This window comes from Ochotona princeps, chromosome X (assembly GCF_030435755.1).
Source record: "Ochotona princeps isolate mOchPri1 chromosome X, mOchPri1.hap1, whole genome shotgun sequence".
Classification (NCBI taxonomy): Eukaryota; Metazoa; Chordata; class Mammalia; order Lagomorpha; family Ochotonidae; genus Ochotona; species Ochotona princeps.
In genome coordinates this window covers 72,889-84,989 of record NC_080865.1, presented here as the reverse complement: position 1 = coordinate 84,989, position 12,101 = coordinate 72,889, and the positions used below count along the sequence as shown (strand labels likewise).

At 46.5% G+C, this 12,101-nt stretch overlaps 1 protein-coding gene across 1 annotated transcript in view; it reads left to right on the top strand.

Annotated features, from left to right (window-relative positions):
* The first annotated feature begins 341 nt into the window (after positions 1–341).
* Positions 342–12,101, top strand: part of ASB9 (ankyrin repeat and SOCS box containing 9) — a 28,630-nt gene continuing 16,870 nt past the window's right edge. Inside the window, exons 1-2 of the mRNA XM_004597496.2 lie at positions 342–833; positions 10,302–10,381. Coding sequence (XP_004597553.2) covers positions 740–833; positions 10,302–10,381 — 174 coding nt within the window. The 5' untranslated portion in view covers positions 342–739. The remainder of the gene's footprint in view (positions 834–10,301; positions 10,382–12,101) is intronic.

Sequence of the window (12,101 nt, the reverse complement as noted above, 5' to 3'; positions counted from 1 at the left end):
TCCAATTGCAAGGCTTCATTATCTACCCAGAAGTTAAAGCCAGTTATGTGGAGGGAGGCTGAGGTAGGACATTCAACGAAATCCTTGCAGGTAAAAGGAAGAAGACAGAAATATTTTTGCAAACGTGCGGTTTTGTAACATAAAGACACATTTTCCACTAAGGGACTCCCAGCAAAATTGAAACCACATGTGCAGATGGCCAGTGCGTGTTACCACACACGCAGTGCAGCCGGGCTGCTGCAAAACCAGCTTGCTTAGCTCCTGGGTGCTGGGCTTGTCTCAACAACAAGCAAGCCCCACGTAACAAACGGGATCTCGGCGGGGGGCGGGGGGCCACGTTGCCTCCCGCCAGAGAGCTGTTTGCTTCACCCCACGCGGCTCCCCCGGCTCGCCCAAAAGTTACAAAGTCTGAGTTTCCTTCCTGATAAACTCCAAGGCTTTCTCACTGATTGGCCTCGGTTTTGGAAAGGACGTGACATCAGCAACTTTGCAGACCTGGGGCTGGAGGGCTGTTGTGGCCTCTGGCTGGCATGCAGCCAGCGAGGTGGATCGTGTGTGGGCGTGCTTGCCTGTCTTCCTGACCACAGGTAGCCCTCCGCTTGTCATGTCCGGGAGTCAGAGCAGAACGCGTGCAACTTAGCTAGCCACAGAACTGCGCGTTCCCCGGAGTAGGGGGAACATGGAATTTAGACTTTACTGAGCAACCGGAGCGTGGACCTTGCTGGCCCAGGAAAACAGCATGGACGAGGAGCAAGCGGGCAGCCGCAGCAGCAAGCCTCTGGGGCAAGAAGACATTCCGGACCCTAGGCTTCTTTCAAACCCACTGATGGGGGGTGAGTTACTGGGGTCGGGAATGGGGGTGTGGGAGGTTTGGAGAGAAGAAAGAGCTGGGCCGCTTCAGTAGCTCAGGCCAAAATGTGTCTGCGGGGCCGTTACTGGACAGATGCGTGTGTCCGCTGCTCTGTGCCCTTGATACTGTTGTTCCGACGTGCTCTCTACCTCTCTCTGCAGAGTTTTGTAAGGACGCAGATGGCTTCGTTCGGAGCTTTTCTCCAGTAAACATTTAAACTCCACAGAATCATTCCCTGTGAGCCAAGGGGGTGATTTATTAAGTTGGAGGTTTACATTTACTTATAAATAGGAAAGTGTTAATATTCAATGGTTTCGTGTCGCATTAACAAGTCTTCAGGCATTTGGTATTTAGATGGAGCTGGCCTTAAAAATGATGGACAGACATTGATTTTATCACATTGGGCGGGGGAGACTTAAACCTTTGGAGAAGCGTCTTACAGGTATGGTTCTCACCTGCTAGATACCCTTGCTAATGTCTAGAACCCCACACCTAAAGGTGAGCACTTAGCAGGTGCCTGCTGGCTGGCTGCTCCAGGCGACAGGGGGAAGAGGTTAAACACCGTGGTAGACCGCCTACCACACTTGTTGATCAGAGGGATAATCAAAAAGAGAGGCCTTTTTAATCTCTTACTGTACATATACTTGAAAGCAAAAAACCGGAAGAAATAGACGTGTATTCCCTGTGGTGGAGGCCACGAGCCGGGCCCTGTGTGCATTTCTCTCTATGACGTGAGCAGAGCACACATTGCGAAGCAGGCTTTGGAGCCACAGGGAAGAACTGCACTGACCAGCAGGTGTATCAGCACCAGGAAAGAGGGGCAGTGTCACAAAGTGTTTCTTAAAACAAATTTAATAAGTGTATTTTAAAATCAGCAAACCAATTATTATGAAAAGAATCGGTAGTTATACTTGTTTTATTTTCCACATAGGAGAAAGTGCCAGTTTTTCACTGGATTTCCTTGTTTAAAAGAGTTGTTTTTTTAAACTAGTATCTGGCTCCCCAGCAATAAGAGAAATAAAAATAAAAACCACACTGAGGTCCAACCTAACCCAAATTAGAATAGTCAAAATACAGAAATCTAATAACACCTGCTGGCAAAAATGTGGAGAAAATGGTACCCTACTCCACTGCTGGTAGAATTGCAGACGTGTGCGGCCACTGTGGATGTCAGTATAGAGAGTGCTCAGAAAACTGACAATGGATCTACCGTATGACCCAGCAGTCCCACTCCTGGCAACATAGTCAAAGGAAGTGTCACCTACATGCAAGAAAACACCCTGCATCCCTATATTCGTAGCAGCACAGTCCACAACTGCAAAGACATGGAAACAACCTAGATGCCCATTGAAAGAGGCATGGATAAAGAAACTGTGGCACATCTAATCTACTCAATGGAATATTACTCAGCCATTAAAATAATGACATTCTACCATTTGCAGCAAGATGGTCCCAGCTAGAGACCATTATGCTCAATGAAATAAGCCAATCCCCAAACAAGAAATATTATATGTTCTCTCTGATATAAAGCAACTTCCATGCAAAACACAAGAAGAACCACAAAAATAGACAAGTGTACACTTATATTCTCAAAAACGAGTGTTGTAATGGAGACCTGAGCACCAGGAAGCAAAGAACTCCAGTCTCATATGCTAGCAGAATGCTAAAGGGGGAAGGAGAAGGGAGGGATGGGGGAAGCCGTATACCCACAAACCGTATCATGGAAAATAATGACAATAATACAGGTTTCTTTTTGACTTATTTGAAAAGCAGAGTGAGAGCAAGAGAATGTCCATCAACTGTTTACTTCCTAGATGACCACAGTGGAATGAGTTGAGCCAACCAAAGTCAGGGACCAGGAGCTTCTGCAGGTCTCCCACGTGGCTGCATGCACTCAAGGTCTTGGGTGATCCTTGGTTGCTTTCCCAGGCTACAAGCTGGAAGGAAGTGGGGTGGCAGGGACTACAATCGCTGTGTATATGGGTTGTTGGTGCTACAGGCCTTGTCTTAAGCTGCTACTCCACAGTGCCAGTCCCTTCACTGGGTTTTCTTTTCTTCTTTTCTTTTCTTTTCTTTTCTTTTCTTTTCTTTTCTTTTCTTTTCTTTCTTCAGAAACAGCTAAGATGGTAAACTTTATTATGTATGTGGGTTTTTTTTACCGTAATTTTTTAAATTAATAATCCTACTTAGTTGATTAGCGTACAAAAGGTCAAGGGCTACAGGAAAGTGGGTAATACGATTGTTTCCACACTAATATCATCATTTTTTCCCTGTATCTGGGGTCAGGGAAGAAACAAAGGGAAAAGCCTCACCCAGCCTCCCACCCATCCCAGGTCTCCGATGTGGGGCACGCTCCAAGGGTCCTGCTCAAGCAGTTTTGATAGTTCTTTCTTTGTTTAAAAAAATATTTTTGGGAGGCCCGGCGGCGTGGCCTAGCGGCTAAAGTCCTCGCCTTGAACGCGCTGGGATCCCATATGGGCGCCGGTTCTAATCCCGGCAGCTCCACTTCCCATCCAACTCCCTGCTTGTGGCCTGGGAAAGCAGTCGAGGACGGCCCAAAGCCTTGGGACCCTGCACCCTCGTGGGAGACCCGGAAGAGGTTCCAGGTTCCCGGCTTCGGATTGGCGCGCACCGGCCCGTTGTGGCTCACTTGGGAAGTGAATCATCGGATGGAAGATCTTCCTCTCTGTCTCTCCTCCTCTGTATATCCGGCTTTCCAATGTAATAAATCTTTAAAAAAAATATTTTTTTGTTTATCTTCAGGGCTGGTGTGATGGCTCAACTGCTGAATCCTTACCTTGCAAGCTGTGGGATCCCATATGGGCTCCAGTTTGTATCCCGACTGCTCTGTTTCCCATTCAGCTCCCTGTTTGTGGCCTGGGAAAACAGTGGCAGATGGCCCAAAGCCTTGGGACTGTGCCCCCACATGGGAGACTCGTAGGAAGCTCCTGGCTTTGGATCAGCTCAGCTCCAACTTCTTCCGGGTCTCCCAAGTGGGTGCAGGGTCCCAAAGACTTGGACCATCTTCTATTGCTTTCTCAGTGCCTTAGCAGGAAGCTTGGATGGAAAGAGGAGCAGCCAGGACATGAACAAGCGCCCACGTGGGATATTCATGCTGAGGAGAGCGAACAGTAACCAAGTCACAGTAAAGTGTTAAGCTGCAGTGCCAGCCACTTTAGTGGATTTTTTTTCTTTTGCTTTTGTGAGTTTTGAAATTCTTGTTTCCATTGTGCATTTTTGCAAGCATAGGACTTCCTCCCTTTCCTCCCCCCCCCCCGTTGTCCCCTGTATTTTAGAATGACACAGTCTTTCAGCTGTAGTTATGACTCCAACATTCTACTCTGCACATGGGTCATGGTACAAAATGGCCCAGAATCTAGTATCTTGTTGTCAGGGTATATTAACAGTTTTATGAGGGGGGTCTTGTTTTTTTCATACAAATTACGAAATAAACAAGTATTTGGACAAATTCACACATGTCTTTTTAGTATTCTCTTATTTTGATCTTTACATAGTTGATTAGGGCACATCTTTTGTTAGTTTTTAAAAGATTTATTTATTTATTATTTGGAAGGCAGATTTCTAGAGAGAAGGAGAGGGAGAATCTTCCGTTTGTTGCTTCACTCCCCTAATGGTCACAAAGGCCAGAGCTGGGCTTAACCTACTATGTCGGGGCCCTGCACCCTGCACTGTGTTTTCTGAGGGTCCCAAGCCAACCCTAATGGGGCTAGGCCTGGTGGGTGGAGTTGGGTGAGTGAGCGCACTGTTTCCGCCAGCATGTGGGGCCCTAGGGAGTGAGGACGTGGGCGGAGATCTGCGCATGGCTGGCTGGGGAAGCTGGACAGCTTCCAGGAGGCGGGGGCTGCTGCTTGGGGTACACTTGGTGATGGTGAGAGCTCTAAGTAAATCTGCTAGCCATGGGGTGCATGGCAGTGGGGTCCTAGGAGATTGTGGCACCCACTCCCTGGTTCTCAGGCTCCCACACGCCCAACCTTCCCCACCCGTGCCGCAGCCCCTGCAGGGTGTGCAGTGCTAATGGCACTGGGCACTGAGGATGCTGAATGCTGCTGCCGCAGGCAGTGATGGGAGTGGCCCTGCCCTGGCCCATGCTGAAATCCTTTTAAATCCTGCCCTGATTACGCTATGAGGCTTTGGTTTGGATTAAACTCTGCAGATAACACAGAATAGGTGAGAAGTTCTCAGGAAAGAAAAGTCAGACCGGGCCTTGATTAAAGGGTTAAAGGAGGGCAAGCAGCGCAAAGGATCATGTTTTCTAGCATCAGAGAGCACTCCATTGGCAGGAGGTGGCAGAGGGGAGCCTTGAGAGTGCAGAGAGGAAAGGAGAGTGTGGAGCTTCTGGTGGAACAGTGGAGCAGGTGAGTGCCTCGGGCCTGCTGGTACTTAGCACAAGGCTGTGACAGTCTGAAGCTTGGGAGCCGTGCAGGCTGGGCGTGGCAGACGTCACAATGATCTGCCCAGGAAGGGTGATGGAAGCTCAGGCAGGAAAAAGGGTTGGAAGTCCAGGAGCGCTGGGGCGGGCCTCCGGCCAGGACACCGGGGCAATGCGTTGCCCAGGGAAGCTGAAACAACTCTGATGTTGTGACACAGGGCCAAGGAAAGAGAAGCTCTGGAGGAGTGCGGAGGCGTGGCTACCTGGGGCTCTCTCAGCTCCTCCTTGCCTGCCTGGCAAATTCCCACTCAGTGGAAATGCTGTGTGACGACAAAGGCAGACGTGGTGTGGAGCGTCTGTGGGCCAAGGAACACCAAGAATTGCTGGCCACTGGCAGAGGCCAGCAGTGATGACCAAGGATTCCCTCTGGAGCCTTCTGGCCCTCTGGCAGCTTGACTGTGGACTTCCGTCAGACTTCCAGCCCAGCTTCGAAAACTGAGACAATCACTTTCCGTTGTTTGGAGCCACCCAGCTTGGTTATGGCATGCTTAGGAAGCCAGCTCATATCTACTGCAAGAAACTTTGGGGAAATTCACTGTGGGATCCAGTATCTGCGGGAGCCGCAGCCCCGACGGAGCCGTCGTGGATGTGGCCAACGCCTCTGCTGTGGTTCTCACCTGCACGCTTGTACAAGATCGTCCTTTCCTCACAAAACTGACCGCACACTCAGAGCATCACATTTACACAAGGAGGCAGGCAAGAACATCACTGAAAAGAAACAATTTTGTCCTCTCGTGGTGAATTTTAGACATTAGGTCCCTCAGCAGGGCTGTTTTCTGGAGGGAAACTGCCTGTTTCGCTAGAATGGGTACTAATGAGATCCCTGTGGAGAGAGTCACCCTGCAGACAGAGCTGGGAGGGGCAAGGTGGGGAAGAGGAGGGGACAGGAGCGGCTGTTGATGGAATCCAAGAATTACCAGGGGCAGGATAAACTTGCCTGGAAGCTGCTTCAGTAGACCTTCCTGTTTGCCTCTTTCTGACCGTGAGCCCATCTCTCTCTCCTCCTTTTGTTTGTCCTGGAATCGAGGCAAAGTCTCCTTTGAGTGTAAACACAGCACCCAGATCCTTGGTAGTGTTGCTTCATGCCACTGTGTCTGTTCTTTATCATGTCCCAAAGAGTAGAAGCAAATCATCTAGTCCCCTCGGAGTCCCTCAGTGTGAATTCTGTCTTTTTGACTTTGCAAAATGTTGCCCAAGATGGATTTGTCTTGTTGCCCAGCATTCACTGGGACTCTCAGAGCTTTGTTAATAGCCTTTTTTTTTTTCAGAGTGAAGCAATTAGTGCATTTCAAATCTCTTCCGAAATAATGGACATTGGAAAAATAATTCCAGAAATTGCAGTAAAAATGAGATGGCAACCTTGCTGATGTACCACAGGTTGATAGAAACAAAATTTATTTTTTCTTTCTTTTTTTAAGATTTACTTATTTTTATTGGAAAGACAGATTTGCAGAGAGAAGGAGAGACAGGGAGAAAGATCTTCCTCTTCGGATCCACTCCCCAAGTGGCCACAACAGCTGGAGCTGAGCTGACCCAAAGCCAGAGGCTTTTTCCAGGTCTCCCACGCAGGTGCAGGGTCCCAAGGCTTCAGGCCATCCTCTATTGCTTTCCCAGGTCATAAGCAGGGAGCTAGAAGGGAAGTGGGGCCGTCGGGACCTGAACCAGCACCCTTATGGGATCCTGGTACGTGCAAGGTGAGGACTTTAGCCACTAGGCTACTGCTCCGGGTCCAGAGACACAGTTTCAAAGAAAGGCAAGCTTAATAGCACCAACTGGAGGATTTGTGGAGTGGTCTCACAAAAGGGACTCCCTGTCTTGTTTTAAATGAGAGCTACACTGTTGGATCCAAGGTATTTATTGCCAGGGATCTCATTTGGCATCCATTTTTTCCCTCTTTTTTGGCAACAAAATAAATAGACCATAGCTGAACAAGCAGTGAGAAAGAATCCTTAATACCTGTCAAGTGTCTTTGATTGTGTGTTGGTATCTAGAGATAATGACCCTTGAATTTCAAAGACTTTGCAATGGGAAAGAGTATTGTGTCCTTGAGCCTCTGCCTCATCCATCAGTCACGGCTGCTGAGAGTCATCCGTGTGGCCCCGGAGGCGCGCAGGTCCCGGTTCCTGTTGATTCTGCACTTTCTAGCTGCCAGGAGGTAGGAGAGGCGGTTGAAGTGACTTCTGCGTTTTAATAGGTACAGGCTGAGCTTGTACCTCAATGACTGGGCAGACCCGCCTTTGCACAAGGTTACGTCTCAGCTATCTCTTCAGGATTTTTCCAGAATTGAAGAGAGAGTGTGGACTAATCCTTGTCCCAAACTATGATGTTTGCTAAGTTGTACATATGGAGAGACTTCGAAAGGTTCATGCAAAATGCTCATTATCCTTCAGTTCCATTTTCTTCTAATATTTTGTGCTTTCTCTGTTTGTGTGTGTGTTAACTCAGTCTATTCCCTGAATATTAGGAAAAAGTTAATTTATTCGATATCACTATTTAAATTTTTTTGCGCAACCGTTACATTGCTCAGAGACCTGCTGAGGTTGAAATCTTTGTTGCCGTTTAACATGGAGGTAGCCTGAAAGATTCTGTATGTCTTCATCTAGGCTGCTTCATGCATTGTTGGTGGGAGTCTAAAGTGGTACAGCCACTTTGGAAAATAGTCTGAAAAGTTTATGCATTATATTTAATGCCCAGAATGTGTGCATCCAAACAGTAAGGAGATTGGTGGTTGTCAAGTGCTGGAGAGGGTGAACCTAAGGAGTGAATGCTAATCGGGATTTGAGGTGAAAGAATTATTTTAAAATTGATTGTGATGTTGGTTGTTCAACTCTGTGACTATATTGGAAACCATTGCATTACAGATTTTAAACGAGCCAGTTGCATGCATCTGAATATCTCAATGATGTGTTAGCATCACAGCGTCCTACTCCGCATACCACAGCAATGTTTGACTTCCATAAGAGGCTGGGGGTTTGTGCATTGCATGGGGATGCCAAGCCTCAGGCAGACTGTATTCTGTGGTTGGAAAATTTCATTTCTTGCCCTGAATAAAGGAAGTAATTGTTGCATAGTGAATGAGTAGAGAGTAAGCACCATTTTTTTCTGTACTTGATAATGTAATTGCATCTTTGCGTGTGTGTGTGAAATCTGAACAGAGCTACACTTTAAATAATCTAGGCAGCTAATTGGGGTCCTAAACTGTCAACTTCAATAATCTCAGGATGCTTAAAGAAAGGTTGGGGAATGTGGCAGCTGAATTTTTTAGACATTAAGCACTTGGAAGAAGAATTGGCTTAATCATCACACATATGGTGATCCATTAAGGTACATTTACACATTTATTTCACACTGGTTTTCGAAAGCTTTCTCCATTCGTGGCTCCTTCTTGTCACTACCGATTTGGTGTGAGTTGTATTTTGCATTATCAGTACCAACAGAGTGGAACTAGTTGTTCTTTCAATTCTGACTGGGAGGTGAACCTTGCCATATTTGTAGGCTGCATTATAAAGTGCATTCTCTGGGAGCAGCAGTATTTTACTTTGTTTCTGAGAGCAGTGGGAAGCGTGAGGACACTGAGGAGTATTGGACGTCAGGTTTGGCTAGTGGCCAAAAACCATGTTGCTCAAGGTGCCTTGCCTTGAGGCCTCAGCATGAAGTGTGCCATGTGTGCTGTGGGCAGGCTCATCCCACTTCGTGCTTTGTACTCAACGTTTCTGGAGTGCATCTGGAAGGATGTGCATTTATTCACTAGGACACTACTGCAGGGCACTGGTGGCTTAGGGTGGCAGGCAGGCATTAAACACACGGCCTTTTGGTGACAGTGGTAGTGGTCGCCCTGCTGCTCCAGGGCTGTCCAGCTTTTAGGAGTGCTCAGTGCTCTTGGCTGGCTTGGCTGGTTTCGGGTCAGGCTGCCTTGTTTGTACTTGTATGTTCTGTCTCTACCAAAGTGGTGGAGTGAGCGTTGAGGCGGGACCAGGCAAGCCTGCTCACACTCCGACTTCCGTATCTATCTGTATAGGAATTTAGACGGAGTGTGAGATAAGAAAAAAATCAAGTCTATGATGCGTTTGGTTACATCCACACCCAATGAGAGAGAGAGAGAGAGAGAGAGACACAGAGCGCACGAGCTTAATGTGTGAAGATAGGGTTACAGGGCTCTTTGCTGAGAATTTGTATTCCTTCCATACGGCTGTAGCACAGCTTTACAATTTGAAATAGCAATGATTATGAACTCCATTCAAGACTAGTTGAATTAGAGCTGAATGATGGTAGTAGCTAGCTTGTATTGCGCCATGGGTAAGTATATCACTGTTCTCGTTATACAGAGGAGGTAAGTGAGAACCAGGGCTTTCTTAAAAGTCAGCTCAGTCTCCTAACCATATGGCATGCTGCCTTTGGGGGTAGATAATACCCTGCCTCAAGGTCAGAATGAACTCTGATTTGCACTTCATGTTAGGACAGGAAGTAATCTATAAATAGATATGGTTCTTTTAGTATCTGTCTTTTTAAAAGACATATTAAATGCATTTATTTTATTGTTTTATGAATAGATATGGTTCTGTTTAGGGTTGATTCCAGACCTAATGATTTATGTAATTACATGATGACTACTTACTGGTGTACGGTACTGATTACTGAGAATGCCAAAGTGTGTTTCATTCAGGAAATCAGACTGGCAACCACAGCCAAATGCATTCATGCCAATAATTGGTGACACACTCAATTACATGGCTCATTTGCCTTTGAAACCAGCATGTACGTAGTTTAGTCATCTGTCGTACCATTCCACCTCTTTTGTCCTCAGTTCGGGGTTGTTGTTTCTTGAGTATCCATACACGGCTAGTGAAGTGCACGACAGTGTGGCAGAGGGGAGAGATGCTGGGGCTCTGATGGGGATTCTGGCTGATTGACTCCAGGTGTCCTGCTGGGACCCAGCAGGAGCTCAGGACGGGACAGGGGCTAGCTGCATTAGGATGTAACCATGCCTCCGCTTGCCTGCAGATGCGGTGTCTGACTGGTCTCCTATGCATGAAGCTGCTGTTCACGGACGTGTGCTCTCTCTGAGGAACCTCATCAGCCAGGTAGCTTTTTGTTTCCCTCTTTTCTTTCCCTTTTCTGTAACTCTGCCTTTTAAGTGAATAATTTAAAAAAAAAGTAGACTAGGATGATACTCTACCAGCTCTAACTTCGGACCAGAAATGGTCTCCCCAAGAAACTGTTCAACCCATCCGGACAATAAGTAGCTGGACTCCATGCTTAATATATGTTTGCAAGGAAAGAATCTTGATTGAATTTGAACTGTAATACTGCATCAAGGTGGAGGAATCCACCAGGGGGGAGGGGAAGTGGAGGGGTGGGGGGATTCCCAGAGCCTATGAAACTGTCACATAATGCAAAATATTAATAAAGATTAAAAAAAATAAGTAAGTCTCTAGAATGAACAGGTGAAGTAACAGAGTTGGAAATGAGAAAGAATTCAAGATTGGTGGAGAGAATCATGGTGTTTCCATTAAAGAGTCACTATATGAATAATTAAAATGGATAAAAAATTAAAAAAAAATACAGTGATTGCCACAGAACACGTTCTATACCAGTTGAATCAATGGCCTGTAAGTCAGTGCATTCATGTTGCCACTGTTTTATTCAACAGACTGTGTCTTTAAAAATAGCTGTGCGACAATGACTCTGCTGGCGTTTGCCAGATGTCTGCAGATGCGTTTGGTTGTTGCGCTGGGAGGTGCGTGGCAGTGGCTTGGCTTCTTGTGGGGAGAGCCTGGGGCCGTCGCAGCTGCAGCGCGTTGGACAGCTCCCCGCATTGAAAATATTTCAGTTCCAAATGTCAGCAGTGCTGAGTTTAAAAACCTCTCATGTAAAAGAAATACATGGAAATGTCTTTTTTAAAATTTAGTCATAATTTCAAAGCCATTTGTGGTCGTGCTGGGTCCCTAGTTGGCAGTAGCTCTGAACAGTTCCATTTTCATTTCGTTGCTCCTTGGGTATAAAAGCGCACATTGATTGGAGTTATGCTGGTTTTTAATTACTGGAGACCTGAACCAAGGTATTTTTAAGGGAACAGTTTAAATCACCAATCAAAATCCTAATAAAGTTTTTCGTCACGTAACTCTGCTCTCTGAAAAGACAGTGGTTTTTAAAGCCAGGGCCGTCTGGCCGTTTGTGTGTCAGAATCCCTTTACGGCTCTGGAGGTGCCCCTGAGCCTCTCCTAGAGTCAAGTTTTAATGTATAAAATACAATGTGGATGAAACCTATCCATCCACTATAACACATGTGTGGCATCATAATATGTGGACTTTAAAAGTAGTTCCTTAAGTAAGATCGTGTAGCAATGATTCTAGTATAACATGAGCAGTCTAACACCTCCGTGCTTCGCTTCACCTCCAAACTTGGGAGCCAGATCACCTCAAAACTCAGTGATGTGACATGCCATTATTGCTTGCTAATGAGTGTTTGGGTCAGTGGAGGGAGGCTGAACATTACTCCATGATGCATACACACCCTGTGTGGGATGCTGGCACCTAAGGAAGTTTCCCGTCCTGCACAAAGACTGAAATATAGCAGGGCAAGCCTAACCCTGCAAGAATGCTTTCACACTGTGCCTCGTTCACATCTGCTAATGACCCACTGATCAAAGCAAAGTTGTGATGAAATCCGGAGTCAAGGATCAAAGCCATGTATTTGGCCAACTCTTAGGTCATAGAATGTATTGCATTACTATAGGAGAGTAAGGAATTGTAACTGAAGTGACAACATCTGTAAATTACTTAGCTATTGTCATCATAAAT